This window comes from Perca flavescens, chromosome 1 (assembly GCF_004354835.1).
Source record: "Perca flavescens isolate YP-PL-M2 chromosome 1, PFLA_1.0, whole genome shotgun sequence".
Lineage (NCBI taxonomy): Eukaryota > Metazoa > Chordata > Actinopteri > Perciformes > Percidae > Perca > Perca flavescens.
In genome coordinates, this window is record NC_041331.1 from 28,099,416 (window position 1) to 28,119,196 (window position 19,781).

Genomic DNA, 19,781 nt, shown 5'->3' on the forward strand with positions numbered 1-19,781 from the left:
TATATATTGCATAATTATCTGCCATACAGCTATAATATTACCACTGGGAGTCATACAGTGTAAAGAAGTGTTGTTCAAAGACTGGTTCGGGACCAAAAGTGGACCTTGGCTTTACTTCTTTTTTTTTTCTTTTTTTTTACGTTTTAATGATCTTTGTTCCAAGCCTAATGGCCTATAACTGAAATACTTGGCGGTAAACTCACTGATCCTTCGACCCAATGTGAAAACCCACATTTCCTCAGTTTTGATCCCCATGATAAAAATGCTAGTATGCTTTAATGAGCAAGGGTCCCATGGTGAGAAACTAAATGTGTCATTTAGGTCCAGGGCTGCAGAAGTTTAAGGGAGCCTTGGATTACACAGTTACATTTATAGTCATTATCATCATTCTTTGGCTCCACATTGTGATAACAGATAACAAGTACGTTCTCTACAGGGCAGCCATAATTTTACAAGTGGGTAAGCTATACTTTTGATAGTCTTTAAGCACATACGGAACCACTGGTGATCACTGTGATTTTAATGATAAAATCCACATAGGGTTACTTGTGATAAGAGAGCTACTTCACAACAAGGTGTTTTTGTTAGCTGGCCCTTCTCGTAACAAGGTAATGCAATAGCTTAGGGCTCAGCAGACTGACTTCAGGCAAGTCTCTCTTGTGGAAACATCTTTGATCTTGATCTTTTTTTATGTGTGTGTTTGCGTATTTGTGCGTGCATGCTTAGTCTCTGTAAGAGAAAGTGTGTGTGAGATCTGAACGCTTCACTGAGCCCCATATCATCGATAAATATTATAAACTGATTTGCCCCGGGAACTCCTGACATACGCGCACACACACACACACACACACACACACACACACACACACACACACACACAAATACACACACACACACACACACACTCAAATACACACGGAGCATACCAGTTTGAATCTTAATTGCCACAACACACGAAGACACACACAAACACATACGATTTATTTTTCTCACACACACACACACACACACACACACACACACACACACACACACACACACACACACACACACACAAACACATACGATTTTTTTTCTCACACACACACACACACACACACACACACACACACAACACACACACACACACACACACACACACACACACAAAACACCATACTAATGTTAATTGCACCAGCACATGCTTGGCTGAGCGTGTAAATCAGCAAAATTATTGATGAGGGATGAAGCTAAATGCTAAGGAATGGATGAGGTAGGAACTTGGGCTTCGGTGACAATTAAAATCCTCCATCACATGATCTGAATACCGTTTTGGAGGCGTCTCCAAGCTGCTAAGAAATATGTCTGCCATTTGTAGAATTATTAATGACATTCATCATTAGACTCATTGTTTGACTGCCTTATGGTCAACATAATGTTTAAGCTAATTTGGATTCCCACTAGCTGCAACTGAGGTGAGAACTACAGTACTTCTCCTGAGGCCTCTACACCTCCCATTTTAATCATCTAGTCAAACACAATACGCACAGAAGAGCTTCAGTTATTTATTTGCCTTTAAAATGAGACCTATTAAATATCAACTGCTGTTTTCAAATCTCTGTACAAACAACTGTTCCAAAGCTGAAACTGAGTTGTTGATTAAAACTGAGTAAAAACTTAAATGCTTAAACACAGCCACTTGAGGTTTCTTTTAATGGCCTAAATTCCAAAATAAATCACAAAAACCGACACCTACTGTGCACATTACTTGCCAGCATTAAAACAAACTAATGGTGTACTAGTTATGAATCATCTTGAGACATTCTCTGACAAAGCTTTGCTTTGGTTTTGTCACTGTGGCTAATTTACTGTACTTTCTCAGGCCTGAGGAATATCTTGTAGATTGAAACATTGCCTTTATGTAAAAGAGAAATACATCATTTATTTGGAGACTGTGCACATCTCCCTTGTGCCATGCACAAGTATTTTTTGTCTTGCAGTATTTTTCCTGGATGTGTTCACACTTACAGTAGTTCCTCTTTTGCAGTTTCTCATATAAGCACACAACTTGTTTGATATGTGATAAAATCCACACAAAGCCTTTTATCTTGCGTTTGCCTCGGGGATTCTGAGGACAATGTCAATCCTGTTTACCCCTTAAAAAAATACATTCACCTTCATATTACTTGGTTGGCTAATGGTATTTTCGCTGGACCAAAAAAAGTGGGAAATTATTTTATTAATTTACAGCACTTAAGTTACAGCTTAAAAATGCAAATGAATCTCATTATTAAATTTGACATATAGTCATGCTTTGTATATAAAACTGTTCTGCTTTCACCATGTCAGAAACGTCAGGGTGAAAGGCACGACAACACCTACTTAAATCCCACTGAAATGACATGTAGGATATTTTCAAGTAAAAGAGCTGAGCACATGAAAAGGGGACAGAAGAAGAGAATGGGAAATAATGTAGGAAGACAAACTGAAAGGGACACTTTGCATTTGTTTTTGCAAGTATATCCCATATATAGCTCCATATATTGGCCCTCAATAATGTCTGCCATAGAAATGTACTATTTCTCGACTGGCTTACAATAATTCCAACACAAAACCTCCAGACTTCACTTGAAACTTAGAAAGTTAAAATATAAAAAAAGCTAAAATTGATAATGCAAGGACTTACGGTATCTATTAGTAATGCAAGGACTTATCTATTAGGAAGCAATAGATACAGCCAGTAGAATGTGAGTCATTATACTGAGTTTATTATGGGCTGTAGATTATCATCCGGATATTAGCACAGGGAAATTTACTGTGTGTGTCAAAGGAAGGCTTGACAACTTCTTCAAACCATCATAACTGAAACAAAATAAAGGCTCATGAGTATGACTTTTGGTATCAAACATGATGGTTGTATAGGGGGCTGACACAATGACAAGAATACCAAATAGTACATTCTGAATCAGATCGCTCTTTCAGCCTGTTTTAATTACAGAGAAGTAATTGCGAAAAGGAGGTTGATTTGCATAATTGGTAATTGTAAGAATAGTTGAAACATACTACAGCATGAAAATACAATTTCTTTTTCTATTCTGACCCTTTAAAGGAAAGATGAATTATTGCCTCCCAGAACAAGGATGAAGTGAAATCACTGATCTTGTGTGTGTGTGTGTGTGTGTGTGTGTGTGTGTGTGTGTGTGTGTGTGTGTGTGTGTGTGTGTGTGTGTGTGTGTGTGTGAGACCAAATGTGTTTTAACGTTCTAGATGATGTACAGAGTCACACTACAAACACACACAAACAGCAGACAGTAGTTTACTTACAGACAGCATTTTTGTGACTGGAGTCTTTACTGGGCATCATCTTCACCCCTCTTGACTTCAACTCTATTGCTTTCTTCACTACAGAAAGGAGGAGAGATGGAGGTTATTGATTTACTTATAAATAATACTTTATTAAACTTAAATTACTGTACGTCTTTTAAGAGCTTATTATTTTCAGCGTTGCCATTCAGTACACATCAGCAATGCGTGCAATTCAGAAAGTGCTTCACGACAAATGCAACGGTGGCAGAAACTGAAAATTAGAACAGGAAAAAAAGGAGGAGACATTAAAAGACAGAGAAGAAGGGGACAAGAGTCAAGAAAAGGGGGGAGAAAAGAAAAGAAGTTGAGCAGCATTAAAATGTAATCCATTTATTTTACCCTAAGTAGCAGCATTGCAGAGGATAACAGAAAAATCTGTGCAACAACCAAATTTCATTCCACTGAGAAACAGACATAGCATGAAAAGCTCTCTCTCTCCCTTCTCACACCCCGCACACACACACACACACACACACACACACACACAAAATATCACATAAGAGACAGACAGAAAGAAATGATGGCAAGAGCAAAAGCAAGAGACCGCCAGCTGAGGAACAAAGAGACAGCATAAAGTGAATAGAAAAAGAGATAGAGACGGACCGGAAGTGAGACGTGCAGCCAGAGACACGTACATGTCTTGGATCACCATGTTTTTGTGTTTGAAGCAGCCAATTAAATCTGAGCCGCCATGTGGAAACTAATATTCACCTTAATATGATAATTAAGTAATGCAACCAGTCAATTAGATGACAGAAAAGGTCCAGCAGGTCCAGTCAGGTGGTTTCAGACTTCTGTCCCCAATATTTACTATTTGCGATAACAGTATATGAAAACTACCATGTATTCCTAGTGCTATCTTGTTTGTGTTGTTATATGTGTACATTAGTTTGTACAGTACAAATAATTGTGTGTATACCATACATGCATAAAAGGGAGACAGAGCACAGATAAGTAATAAGACTTGAGAGTGGGATATACCTTGGTATTGAGCACTGAATCCTTTTCTTCGATGGTTGCTATCTGAGGTGAAATGTATCCGAAGCCAGTTCTTATTTGATATCACTGGTGAGGGCAGGGTTGTACCAGTCAGCCTGGAAGTAAGCAAATAAGAAATTATGTATTTAAAAAAAACACAAAGACAAAAAGTAGTAGAAGAATGTAGGCAGAGACAATACAAAACAAAAAGCTACTGATATTCAAATTGCATAACTATCTGGAATGTGTCAGCCACTTTAAATTAGAGTTTACCTGCACATACGTTTTGCTCCTTAGCGTATTTATACTATACAATACAGCAGAGATAGACAAAACACATAGGAAAGAGAAGGTATTATGTCACAAAACTCAAGCTGTTGTTATTGCTGATCCACAGAATGTGGTGTGTTATTGTAATATGATGTAAGTATTATCTGTTATTGTTGTGTAATGTGTGCATAACTCTGCAAGTCTGAATAGTCTACACTGCTGGTAAATATCACGCTTACAGAGAGATTATGTCCTGTTCCAGAGATGGACATTGTTTGTAATAACTTTCTGTTACAGTATGTGCACTCGGTTCATGGATGGGCCCATGGAAGATGAGCTTACATATTTCAATTAGAGGTTGTAAAAATTTCTAACAAAAGTGTCATTGTTTGGAGGAAAGTGCTTCAAAATGCTGCTATGTAAATACAAATTGCAGCATTATAAATTGCAGCGCGACCAACTGTTATGAAATTACTCATCACAAACAATCGTAGATACAGTATAGAACAGTGGTTCCCAACCTGGGGTCTGGGACCCCTCAGGGGGGTGGCAAAAAACACAGGGAGTGCGCAAGTCTTTATCTGGTTTGAGGTTGAGGTAAAGAAAAATATATATTTGCACATGTTGAACAAATTATCATAATACACTAGAATATATAATGTGTACTAAAGTCTGTATAAAAACTATGTATTTTTTTTCTCGCTTAAAATTGTAGGCAGGCTACTTAGTAGGGACCTCTTATCCATGGGGACCCTTGTTGTCATCAGGTCAGCTGGTAGCTGCTAGCTGCTATCATCCTCGTTTTTCCTGCCGCCACGGCATCACTATTTTATGAATGAACATGGCGGAGAAAGGTCAAAGTGCTGATAACTCCTCTGTATCAAAAAAGAAAGTAAGGCTCTATCTCGAGAGTTACCTCAACTTTGGTTTTGGGGGGCTCAGCTTTTCTTAGACATGAGTAGGGGGGGCAACAAGGAAAAAAGGTTGGGAACCACTGTTATAGAAGAACATAGAAGTGTGAATAACTCCAGGATCTGAATTACTTATTCTGAGGGAAAATATGAAGCAGAACTTTCCAGAAAGTTCAAAGTATGATTTTGATGTCACTTTACATTGTCCTTGGAGGTGCAAAGGCTGGCTGTAATTTAAGGAGAGTTGAAAGGCAATTTGTTCCACTGGCTTGGAAAATGTGGATGAGGGAATTGAATGAGTGATATTATCCCTTCCCATAATGATCAGCAATGACCAGAAGCAGAGCACAGCGCTTGTACTGGGTACAGCATAACTCCGACGTGTGAGTGTGGAGGGAATATTCAACAAATCTTTGCTTGAAGCGCTTAGTGCAAGATACAAAGGGAATTGAAAGTTCAGCCAAAAGCAGCATAAACAAAAGGTTTTACCTTCTCAGTTAACTACAAATGTCCACTGTAAAACATTATGAAACTAAGGGGCAGGCGCTGGGAAGGGGGGTTTTTTATATGTAAATTTCAATACTTCTCCTGTGTGCCTTAGTACAACATACAGATTCTAATTCTAATATTATCTCTTACTTAGGAGGAGCTAATATCCCGTTCGCAGAAGAAAAAATCTTGTACGTAGGATACAATATCTCCTACGTAGGAATTAAACTTTTGGCCAACAGTGCCCGCAAAAAAGTGTTTGTCAACTTGCCTTTCATGGATCCCATTTTTTCACTGATTGATTGGAAAGCAACAGAAAGCCATATTGAAGAGAAGAGAAATAGTAAAGTAGTTGAATGGAGATAGAAAAGTAGTAGAAAGTTGGCAAAGTTCACATCTTCAAAAACACTTTCTAAAGCATCACCACTGAGACGATGAGTTGGTTGCCTATGGTAAGTCTTGCATCAGCTTTAGCTGCTCTCACATTTCGTTACCGACGGCAACCAAGGCGGTAGTAAGGAAAAAATTAAAAAATGTGGGGAAAATTGTGCACTGAGACAAAAAAGGAAATGATGTAAGAGACTGCCTGGAAGCCAATGTTCTACCATCCTCCCTAGAGCAACAAGAGCCACTGTAACTGCCCTTTATTAATGCCGCAGGTATACTGAGTAGATAGAAAGAGACAGTGAAGGAGGAAGAAACACAAATAAAAATGACAGAAACAAAATATTAACAGCGCTCGCTAGAGGACCTTATTGAGTGCTTATAATTGGAGACATAAAGTTCTGTCTCTGTTGGTGAGGTTATCCCCCCAAAAAAACAGAAAAACACAGCTCAAGAAAATCAGAAAAAAATAATATGAAGAATGTCAGATGAGACAAAAGCACTGCCAATATGTCTGCCTGAAGACACTCTAACTGTTTAATAAACACATCAAATAGACTACAGTACAGCCATGTGTTATCTTTCAGTGCAGTGGTTCCCAACCTGGGGTCCGGGTACCCCTCAGGGGGGCGGCAAAGATCACAGGGGGTGCGCAAGTCTTTATCTGGTTTGAGGTTAAGGTAAAAGAAAACTAAATTTGTTAAACAAATTATGATAATACACTAGAATATATAATGTATACAAAAGTTGGTATAAAAACTATATATTTTAGTTCTCGCTTAAAATTGTAAGCAGGCTACTTAGTAGGCCAAACCTCTGGGACCTCTTAACCTGTGGCCCTTGCTGTCATCAGGTCAGCTGGTAGCTGCTAGCATCCTCGTCTTTCCTTCTGCCACGGCATCACTATTTTATGAATGAAACATGGCGGAGAAATGTAAAAGTGCGGAACTTCCGGTTTGGGCCATGCTGGAGTAGGAAGCACGAGAGACGAGCTCCGACCTAACTTGCTTAGAACTTTCCTTTAAGGTGTTTTTAACGCCGTAGAACTGAACAACGACGTATATTAAAGTGTTACTTAGCCACAAACGTATAATGAGCACCTCTAGACACAAACAATCGACGACGCGGAACACCATTGCTAGCAAGCTAGCTACTATGGCCTCCCCTCCTAACGAATGCTCCTCCAACAACGACGATGGAATCTCCATGGGCCAGCTGGTGGAGGAGCTGTCCAAGCAGCGTGCAAGTTTAAGAGAGGACATTTCCATCCTCATTCAGGAATCTATTGGCCCTTTACAGTCTTCTGTGAACGCTATAAAAGAGACTGTGGATACATTTCAACGCCGCTTGACTGCAACGGAATGCTTAGCGGGAGAGAATTTTGAAAAAATAAAATCTAATCTGAGAATTGTAAATGTTCCGGAAGGCAGTGAAGGGGACGAGGATCCTGTAGCGTTCATGTCAAACATGCTGATGGAGATTATGGGCAGAGAGGTGTTTGACTCTGCTCCAACTTTGGAGAGGTCGCATAGAGTGGGCAAAAAGCCTGAACACACTGGAAGGTCCCCTCGGCCGTTTGTGGTATGCTTCCAACGATTCCAGGAAAAGGAGCAAGTGCTGCGATGGGCCAGACGACATGACCTGAAATACAAGAATTCTACCCTGGGAATATACCCAGATTTCAGCGTCAGTCTGTCAAGAAGACGTGCGGAATTCAACGACATCAAGCAAGCACTTTACAAGAAGGGAATAAAATTCCAGCTGCTTTACCCAGCCTGCCTGCGAGTCTCTTTCGGAGGAAATACACTTAAATTTGACAAACCGGAGGACGCCAAGGCGTTCTACAATCAACAGGTGATGACCCCAGAGTGACCCGACAGTTTGCTTGACAGCTTTGCTCTGAACTTGTTACGAAGTGGCTGTGTGGCTACTTTGGCTGACTGCCAGCGGCTATTTTTATCGCCGTTAATTTTTTCGGACCGAACTGTGCTTGATGAGATGGGTTGTCTTAACCAACTGTTATAAAAGGACTTAAGCGAACATTTTGAGGTAAATCTGTGTTATGTGAATTTGTTTGTTTGGGACCATTCTATACTGGGACTTATGTTATAACGGTGGTGGCTAATGTTACACTAAGCAATATATTAATGTTAGCTAAATGTTACTGTTTAACGTTACTATCGTTGCCCAAGCTCACTGCCGGATTACCCGTGACGATGTGGCGAATGTTAGACGGCGATATTGATTATCTTGAAACTGTTTCTAGTTTAACTTTTAGACGGTCAAAGGCTCTCCCGTAGGTTAACGGTTTAGTTAAGACACAATGCATCCCCCGAAGATTCAGGATCCAGTAAGGGACCAGTTGTCTGCCTATGTTCTGGAGGCAGACATTGGATATTTTTATGTTATTTTTACTGTTGGGATGGGTTTGATTATTGGCACAACCAATTTTTGTTCACTCTGTGTTAAAACGGGTTTTTATACTGCCAAAGGGGATTTTTGTACATGTTGTATGACTATTATTTTGGATGAGTTGTTGACGAACGGCCGCCTTTCTGCTATGGGGTGTACTCTCCACCCCCTCCCCCTCTTCCCTCTCAAGACACATGTCTGATGACACAAATGATAGTAGAGCAGAAGTAAGCGTGTCTTCAACCCGATGTATAAGCTGGAATGTTAAGGGCTTGAACGGGCCGATTAAAAGAGCACGGATATTCTCCCACCTGAAAAAATTAAATGTAGGTGTAGCATTTTTACAAGAAACCCACCTTACCATAGCGGATCAAGTTAGGCTCCGGAAAAACTGGGTTGGACAAACTTTCCATTCTGCGTTTAACACCAAGGCACGGGGAGCGGCAATATTGATCCATATAAAAATATTGTTTACGCCTTCAAAAACGATCTCTGATCCTCAGGGATGGTTCATAATAGTGTCAGGTTCCCTCTTTAATACCCAAGTCGTACTTATAAGTGTATATGCCCCTAACTAGGATGATGTTGGCTTCATTACCAAATTCATCTCCCTGATTCCGAATCTAGATTCACATTGCTGGGGATCTGAATACTGTGACTGACCCAGCTATAGATCGCTCCAATCCTAAAACTTTAGCATGTTCCAAAATGTCCCAGGCTCTTTGTGATTTCATGGATCAAACTGGCTGTGTGGACCCATGGAGGTTTTTCTACCCACATAAAAAGGAATTCTCTTTCTTTTCACACGTCATACATACAGAATAGATTACTTTTTTATTGATAAAACGCTCCTTCCTTCTGTAAAAAATGTGGAGTACACTGCCATAGTAGAATCAGACCATGCACCTGTGGTTCTTGATTTTCTTTTCTCTCAAAACCTAGCACAGCGCAATAACTGGAGACTGAACACAGCCTTATTGGCAGACAAACAGTTTTGTGAATTTGTATCTAAGGCAATTGATGAGTTTTTGTTGTTCAACAGATCAGACTTAATCTCACCATCTACTTTATGGGAGACATTGAAAGTTGTCATAAGGGGAGAAATTATTTCATACTCCATATCACGTAATAAAGCAAGAAAACAGAGGGAGCAAGAACTTATCAACTCTATAAGAAAAATAGACCACCAGTATTCCTCGGCCCCAACTCCGGAACTATATAAAGAAAAAATTGCTCTGAAAACGCAGTACGAGTTATTATCGACAGAAAAAACAGAGAGACACCTCCTCTGGTCAAAAGGGCGCTACTATGAGCATGGGGAAAAAGCAGGCCGCTTGTTAGCTTACCAGTTGAAATGTAATTCAGCATCTCGTATGATCCCACAGATTCGCAGTGGTTCACAGTCAACAATAGATCCAGTGGAAATAAACAATGCTTTTAAAGCATTTTACTCTGACTTGTATACATCTAAATTTCCACAAGATACATCAAACATGTCACAGTTTTTCAATGATCTGGATATCCCTAAAATAGATGTGGCTGTTAGAACTGACTTGGACAAACCCTCGCGACTTCAGGAAATCTCTGATTCCATCCAGAAAATGCAAAGTGGCAAAACCCCAGGGCCAGACGGCTACCTTGTGGAATTCTACAAAAAATTCTCATCCCGGCTAGCTCCCATCCTTCTGGAAATGTTCAATCATTCATTGATTCAAGCAAACCTACCACAGAGCTTAACAGAGGCTTCTATCTCACTCATTTTGAAACCCGGTAAGGACCCGCTTGAGTGTGGGTCGTATCGGCCAATTTCACTCCTAAACACAGATGTAAAGATATTAGCTAAACTCCTTGCCTCAAGATTGGATACTGTAATGCCCAATATAATCTCAAATGACCAAACCGGATTTATGAAGGACCACCACTCTTTCATAAATATTCGCAAACTCCTGAATGTTGTGCACTCTCCAGCGTCCGGGGAGATTCCAGAGGTGGTTGTCTCCCTGGATGCGGAGAAGGCATTTGACAGAATCGAGTGGGGTTATCTGTTTGCCGTCCTTGAAAGATTTGGCTTTGGTTCTAATTTTATTTCTTATATCCGCCTGTTATATACTTCCCCAAAAGCATCAGTGATAACTAACAAATTAGCTTCCCAGCTTTTCCCTCTGTCGAGGGGCACCAGACAGGGCTGTCCCCTCAGCCCACTCCTGTTCGCGTTAGCTATAGAGCCTCTGTCGATTAAGTTGAGAACATCGCACGGCATACGCGGGCTCCACAGGATGGGAGTTGAACATAGAATTTCCCTATATGCAGACGATTTATTGCTCTATATATCTGACCCAGTGTCCTGTGTCCCTAATATTGTGGAATTGTTACATATGTTTGGGCTTTTCTCCGGTTACAAATTGAACTTGTCTAAAAGTGAATGTTTTCCACTCAATAATTTGGCTCTTCAGATTTCAGATAATGAACTCCCCTTCCGTATTTCCAAATCTGGCTTTAAATACTTAGGCGTACAGATCACCCGTAACTTCTCTGATCTTTACAAAAGGAATTTCAAACATCTCATGAGAAAATTAGAATCAGACCTTCAGAGATGGTCAGCCCTATACCTCTCTCTCACAGGTAGAGTTAATTGTATAAAAATGAATGTTTTACCAAGATTTTTGTATTTGTTTCAGTGTCTCCCTATATTTTTGCCCAAATCCGGTTTTCAGTCTTTAAATAAATTGATCTTTTCCTTTCTGTGGGATGGTAAAAATCCTAGAATCCGGAAAGAATTCCTAGAGAGACCCAAGAGCCAGGGTGGTCTAGCACTTCCCAATCTAAGGAATTATTATTGGGCGTCAAACATACAAAAAGTTATTTACTGGTTTCAGTTTCCAGAAAGGGAATGGTGCCAAGTTGAAGGAAACTCCTGTTTATCAACATCTCTCTCTGCTTTAATTACAGCAAAACTACCTTTCTCACCATCACAGTATACTCCAAACCTTGTAGTACGTTCTACTCTCAAAATATGGGCACAATTTAGGCGACACTTCAAACTTCTCGACTTTTCTATGTGTAGCCCTATTTCTAACAACCACCTCTTTCCTGCAGCCAGATTGGACCATACCTTTACACAGTGGCACAGAGTTGGTCTTCTCAGATGTAGTGACTTTTATATAGAGGGTCTATTCGGCAGCTTTAATGATCTTACAAAATTTTTTTAACTACAACGGTCAGATTTATTTAGATATTTCCAGGTCCGTCACTTTATTCAAACATGGTGCTCAACCTTCCGAGCCTTACCAGTAAATTCGGGGTTGGACAATATCTTACAAACTCCTGTGCAGCACAAAGGCCAGATTTCAAATATATCCAACACGATCTCGAACACATCTTTTTGAAAAGTGTCATTTGATAAAATCAGAGCTGATTGGGCTGAAGAACTTGGGATGGAGATATCTGATGCAGCCTGGGACTGCGCTCAGAGTAGAGTTAATGGCACATCCTCCTGTGCCTGCCTTAACTTGATACAATTTAAAGTCTTTCACCGAATTTATTATACCAAATCAAAATTGTCCAAGATATACCCAGACATTGATGACAGATGTGACCGCTGTAACTCTACTTCAGCCGACATGGCTCATATGTTTTGGACTTGTCCAAAGTTAGAAGAATTTTGGTCAACGGTTTGCAAAATTTTAAATGAAGCATTCGGCACGAATGTAAGGCTGAATGCAGAAATGGCCATTTTTGGTGTATTTGTGAGTGAGGTCTCAATGACCACTAACAAGAGAAACGCATTTGCTTTTGCCTCCCTGTTGGCCCGTAGAAGGATAGTACTGAAGTGGAAATCTCCTGAACCACCATTTTCATCAGTCTGGCTTAACGACCTGATGCTTTTCCTGAAATTAGAAAAAATCAAGTATTTCTCTAGAGGATCGACTGATACGTTCCATAAGATATGGGATCCGTTGTTGTTGTACTTTGAGAGGCTTAACACCCTCCCCCTAGATAATATAAGGCCCTAACAGCTCTACCCAATACACACAGATGCGTTGTCTGATGCCTGATGTGATTTCCACACAAAGTGGGAACTGCTCTCTCCATCAACCTCATTACATATCATTATTTTTTTTATTTTTTTTATTTTTACTTATTTTTTCTTGTTTTTGTTTTGTTGGTAATGGCAGTATGTGGGTGGGATGGGATAAAAACATGGTTTAAAAAAAAAAAAAAAAAAAAATGTGAAAGTGCTAATAACTGCTCTCGATCAAAAAAGAAAGTAAGGCTTTATCTCAAGAGTTACCTCAACTTCAGTTTCGGGAGGGGGGAGGTTGGGAACCACTGTCTCAGTGAGTCAACTAGTGGTCTTCATCAATTAGTGTGCTTAAATAGGCATGCATGTAGTGTGACATAATGACTTTTGTGAGATATAAATTTAAAACTATAGGATTTTTTTAGGGCACTTCAGTATATATTGCATAAAGGCCACACTTAAATCAAATGACGGACAGTGAATATAATGCACTATATACTATATTCAGAGAAGACAATGTTCTCCACCTGACCCTGACTTATGACCTCCATGTGCAAGTGCATAAGCAAAATTGATTAAGTATTATATTATTGAGCTTTTTAGTCTAATAAGATGTTTTTTTTAGTGCACCTTAACCCAATTTTGTTTGTAAGTGTGTGATTTTATTTTTTTCCTATACTTGTTAAATCAGCCTGGTGAAAGAAAAATGTTTTTAGACAATTAATAAGATTCATATGATGAAACAGCTTACTGTTATAATAATCATGGACTTTGCTGTTTTGTCTCAGCAAAGCTTTGCCTGAAGTCAGTCTAAATTTGAATCAAAGTTGGGGGGAAAACTAGAATGAAGAAGTAAAAGTCAATGAAAGAACAGTTCTAGAAGTTATTGATTTTCTATATTGAAGTCATGTACTTATGACAATGGAGTAACAACAACAGTGGGAGAATCAGTATTTGATCAGTTTACATACAGTATCAGAATAAAATCTACTGTATAAATGACAATTAATTTGTGTTTAACGGATAATCTCCTAATCATATTAAACTCAAAGTTGGCAATAATAAGCAATTGTATTACAAACAATTCAACTTGTTGAAAACATATTTTAAATTATTTGAATGCTTGTTAGATGGACAACAGTCATCTATTAATATTAATAAACATTAAAGATGATCTTATACGCTTAACCATCATGTGGTGATGATCATATGCTGTAAGAACAGGGGGAACTGGTCCTGTCTAGAAAAAATGACTAATTGAACTATACCATTATAATACCATGTTATGCCCATACTTGTATGGCCATATGAATGCACATTACTCACCACTTCTTTTTATGGGCTCATTTTAGGCAAATAAATACTTGGATTAACTGGAAAAATGCAGCAACCCACTGACAACATCTGCCAAATCCTGGCTTTGACTAAACTTTACATTTTGTTTTACAGAAAAAGAGCTAATTGTGTTTTGGAACAAAATCCCAATTACCGATCCAATCCAATTCCCATTGTCTTGGGAAACCAGTTCCATTTTTGGTTGAACTAAATTGGCTGAAAGGTTTGGGGGAAAAGTCTTCCCTATAACCAGTGAGTCCTGAAATGACAGTAGATATTCTCTTTTCAGTATGTCAAGTTGCTGGCAGACATTAGTGGCCCGGCAACCGTTGTATTCCTCACTGGAGCCATTTGTGTTCAAACCTTTCTGCACTTCAAAAAGATTAAGAGCGATAAGTTGTTCCCAGAAGAGGTCTGTATGCATAGTGCTTTGGAATATTTGTTCTTTTTTGGCCTCTGTACTTTATTAAATGTGTGTTTCCTTGCATGTTTTGGTGACTTGGTGTCTTCTTTCTGCTCTCTTGTGGTAAGAAATCTATTATCGTAGCTTTAACAAATGTACAAAGAGCTTGCTGAAAAACACCCCCTCTTCCGATGGCGTTTTTTAGAGTTAGGACTTAGGTTTAGGGTTGAGGACAACAAGGATGCATTTCAATGCACGAATACATTAAACAAAATCATTGTGTTGTTAAAAGTACAAAAAGATAGGGAATATGAAAAGTAGAGAGCGAAATAGATAAAAAGTGATGATGTGCTGCATCTCTTCCATTATTCATGGTGACTGGTCAGTTGTCTGACATTGGAATGAGGGAGAGACAAGAGGTCAAAGAGAGAGGGATGAGACAAGACTGAACAGAAAGGTAAGGAAAGAAAGAAGGACCAAATAAGAAGAGGGGAAAGTGATCAAAGTTTGAAAGAAGTTAGTGAAAAAAATACACCAGGAGAAAGAGGAGAGGAGAGATAACAAAGGACAGGTTGGACAAAATCAGTAAAGCAGCTTATAGGACGACATGTAGAAATGTGAGAGAAGGAGAACTTACAAGGTGAAAAAAGCAGAGAAGAAAGAGGACAGCGAAAACCCTGTGATAAAACAATGGCTGATGGATGAAGAACACGGGAGAGGAGGTTGACTTGTTACACAAGTGGCGAGGAGAGGTCAAAAGTTAAAAAAGGGGAGACGAGGAGGCAAGTCTAAATGAGGTTAGACATTACAAATACCAGGTTGCAAATGATCATGATTAATGAGAAAGCAAAGTGAAGCTGGAAGGAGATGGGTGGTGGGAGAAACAAAAGAAGAAGAGAGGCCAAGTAACAAAACAGAGAAGAGGCATAAATGTGCACCTGTCTGTTATTAGACCACAAGCTTTTTGGTGAGCATCACAAAGACACATATATAGCTTTCTACTGTCCAGGCACCGCTTTTTTGGCCTTTGTCCTCTCTATTGGCTGCTTATATTGCTGGCAATACATTATTTTAAGTGCATTGCACTGCTGCAATTATTTGCAAGTCACTGAGAATGTGAGCATCTGCAAAATGACAAAAAGGCACTGTAAAAATAAATGATTGGATACAAGTCAGAAAAGTTGGAAAGTGCATTATCCACAACAGATAGCTGTTTATTCCAAGTGCTTAGTGCAAAACTATGGTACACCGGTACTTTTTAATATTCTGGCTGATTGTTAAACTTCAGTATGAGCAATGCAATATATGCTGTGTCTCAGAAAAAAGGCTCAGTATGTTATCCACTTCAACTTATTTCAGCATTGATGGGAAATTAATACTAATCTTGTCAACATGATTTGGGGGGAGGGGGGTTGTAAAATGCTTACAACTATGAGTTTTCTGTAGGAGTTGCTGCGGAAGTATGAGGTGTTTGCTGATGATGGTGTCCTTCTGGGTTCATCAGACCGTCATGTTTGACTCCTCTGGAGAAGTTTACAACAGCTTCATGACTGAAACCATAGTTGTTGCCACGTAGAGAAAGGTGGCTTTACCCAAAGACACAATCCATAAGACACACAACCAGCTATGTGCATCAGTGACAATAAGTAGACCAAAATGAGATTGTATCTACTGTACCTGCGGGTGAAATGGGGATGGCTGGTCTCACACTTCAAGTGTAAGAATGAAAGAAGTCTGGCGAACAGCAGGACCTTGATGTTGATTGAAAGAAGCCAGTTGAGGCAGTTCTGGCAAATGGTAAGGATGCCTTGCCAGCCTTCTCATAGGGGGCTCTTAGGGAGAGCCAGGACAGGCTAGAGGGGCTACATCTCCCATCTGGGGTTGACTGTCACTCTGGATCCCTCAGAAGAAGGTGGAAAAGGTTCCTACTAAAATGACATATGGGCTTCTCTTCTTACTCTGTGGCCACTGAATGAAAGGATTTTGCCCTGGTTAAATGACTAGAAAATTACCTGGATAAGCCAATAGAAAATGGATGACTGGATGGAAACTACTTTGCTACTGCTGTTTCTATTGCGGCCAATAAAATAATTAAAACTTAACTGTGTGTGTGTGTGTTTGTGTTTGCGTGTGTGTGTTTGTGAGAGAGAGAGAGAGAGAGAGAGAGAGAGAGAGAGTGGTAGCAAAAAAAAAGTCAGAGATATAAAAAAAAAGATGACAGAAGAGAATAACATATAATAGAACACAACCCAATAAAATACAGTGCAAATGGAGAAAACATTCTTACAGTATATGACCCATGCATCAAATTGCATGTTTACTTACTGGCCTGTGGTCTGTATGACAATCAGTTATTTTGTGTGTTCAGATTTGTTTTTATTTTGTTAAAGTCTGTTGAAAGTGGCATGTGAGGCTTTTCTCTAAGAGATAAATGCTAACATCAGAATGCTCATGATCACCACCTGAGTTTAGCATTTTAGCATGCTAACATTTGCTATTTAGCACTAAATACAGCTAGGCTGATGGGATTGTTATTAGATGTGCAGATATTTGGCAGAGATGGGGACTCGAGTCTGAGACTCGGACTCGAGTCGCACTTAAGTCGCACAAACAGCTGACTTCAGACTTGACTTGCGACTCGACCCAAAAGACTTCAGACTCGAGCTTCGAGACTTGTCAACAATCTGTTTTCATGTAATTATTGCTTTTTAAATCTAAATGTATTCATGTATTTCTATTTTCTTTTATTGGCGCATATACGTTGGGGAAACGTATGATGAGCTGCATGTCCCCTGCCCTTTGCTATAATGTGCAACGCAACGCATGCGTTATGCCTTATGTGCGCACGCTCACATAAAAAAAATACATTGACGATTGCAACACCAAGTCCTGCCAGAGTTGTGCCTTTTGTCATTAGTTTTGCTTTCAATAACTTCGTAAACAGTGGCAGTAAGTGAACAGTTACATGCAAGGTGTGTGGCACCAAGATAAATGATGCCGGATCAACAATGTCGAACTTCATCAGGCATCTCAAAACGCACCCAGATAGTTCAGTCACTCACACGCTAATGTTACATTTAGCATATATCGTCACAGGTAACAAGCTAACCATCGCAAAGTGTTGTGCTAATGCTGGGAACAGGCAAATTGTATATTTATAGTTGTATCCATATGATGTGACAGACTTAGGTTAATATTTCTCCAGGTCCGAGGGCTAGAGGGATATGTTAAATAGACCCTATAAAGTTATCCTACAACTGATTTTAATACTGTACTGTATGGATGGTAGCTACAGGACATGCTTTGAATTCATAACATTTAACAATACAGTGTTAGGGACAGATTAAATGGCCAGCGACTTGAGACTTAACTTGGACTCGTGGCAAAAGACTTGAGACTTGACTTGGACTCAAGTTCAAAGACTTGAGACTCGACTTGGACTTCCAAAAAATTACTTGTGAACATCTCTGATATTTGGTCATATAGCAAAGTTTTGGATTAATAAAACTTTAACCTGATTTTTTTAGGTGGCTAAAAACAAACACTATGAAACCAATTGGGCAAATTGGTTTCAAACCACTAACCCTTGGATACATTTTCTGAGTGAATGTCTGACTGAATGGATGAACAACTGTATGACCAAATAAATGAGTATTGGCGCACCTAAACAGGTACATGACTTTTTGCAGGTGTCATGGATTAAGGAAGGAGACCTGATTGGTGATAGTTTCATTGCATTATGTGTAGTGACCCCGTTACTCAATTTAAGAAATACTTGACAATTAGGGTCTCTCATTTAGTTAAAAGACTGGAAAAGATAGGATGGCAAGGGATTCATTTACTGTGAACATTCAGAGATTCCATCAGCCTCTTCAAATCAGCATAACAACCATTGCTTATTAAAAATCCTTGACTATCATGGTGATGATACATTGGAGCAAATTCTTGAGTTTTCAGGACCAGCAACTGGGTTAAAATCAATGTGAATAAAATAGTGAGCAATAAGCATCAAAATATGATTAATCACTGTTGGTCGTGCTCCTTGGATATAATGGCCTATAGCAGAGTACGAATTCATTTAGTTGAAGAAAATGACAGAACTAATGCTGTTGAGCTTTAAGCATTTTGGTTTGTCTTGTGCTTTGAAAGACTGGGATAAAAGAGGAGGACAGAAAGGGGGGAGTGAAACAGAGAGGAAAATAAGGGATAGCCAGAGGTAGTGTTGAGAGTGCAGAGAATAGAGGAAGGAAGGAGAAAAGGGTGGAACGGTAGAGGTTAGGTTGTAGAAAGGAGGTGCGGGATTTAGGAGCAGGAAAGACCTGCTGCAAACATTATAAAACTGATAACAATCTTAAGTAAAGAAAATCTGTTGAGATTTAAAGATAACAGCTGTAACAGCACAACAGATAACAGCCTATGTTCCATGTAAAGCCTTTATTCAGGATTAGCTGTTTATATGCTCTTCATATTTAGGTCATCAAAATCCTGTTACACATAAATAAACATGTATATTGAACTAAGGACTTGGAAGAAGCTGTGAAAAGTTGCCTCTGTATATCATATATCAAATAGACAAATAAAAAAATCTATGGTATACCTCCACACAAAAACTGTTTGGAAAAACAGGCAATGTAATTTTCTGTTCAGATTTCTTGTTTTCCAGAAAAATCTGGATCATTATATTGATTCATGGAAAACATGTGCAAATTACATGCACTGAGAGGGACTGTTGACCTCCTCAACTGCATACAGAAGCAGCTGTGTGACCTGGTGACATTTTACTTGCTAAGTAGAGAAATATAAAGAAATACATAGGCTACATATAAGCCATACAGTGGCATAACACCGTTGGACTACAGTAGGCACCCTCATCTTGTCTCCCAGTTGTATACCTTTATTCTCTACCCCATCCTCTGTGCATGTCTTCTTTATATTTCACAAATAAGCCCCTTTGAAATGAAGTGCACATAAGCAAGTAACTGTACTCTGCACCCAGTCTGACCTCACTCAGAAGGCAGGTTAGCTGAAGCCTGAAAACTGGGTACAACTCTATATCCAGTAAATAAGCTTTGAATTTAGACTAAGGTTTTAAGAAATGTTATGATAGTTTAGTGGTCCAAAAACTGGATATGCAATTCCTTGTAATTGTCTGCAGGAATAAAATGTCCCCCTCAAGGAGAAATAAAAGAAATGAAATAACATGATATGGCCATAATTCTATTCTGACAAACTG

General features: G+C 39.2%; 1 protein-coding gene across 1 annotated transcript in view; it reads right to left on the reverse strand.

The window, feature by feature from the left end:
* The window catches only part of LOC114552891 (CUB and sushi domain-containing protein 1), a 351,480-nt gene that overhangs the window by 200,205 nt on the left and 131,494 nt on the right, over positions 1 to 19,781 (reverse strand). Inside the window, exons 6-7 of the mRNA XM_028574019.1 lie at positions 4,327 to 4,439; positions 3,304 to 3,381 (exon numbers count right to left, since the gene is read on the reverse strand). Coding sequence (XP_028429820.1) covers positions 3,304 to 3,381; positions 4,327 to 4,439 — 191 coding nt within the window. The remainder of the gene's footprint in view (positions 1 to 3,303; positions 3,382 to 4,326; positions 4,440 to 19,781) is intronic.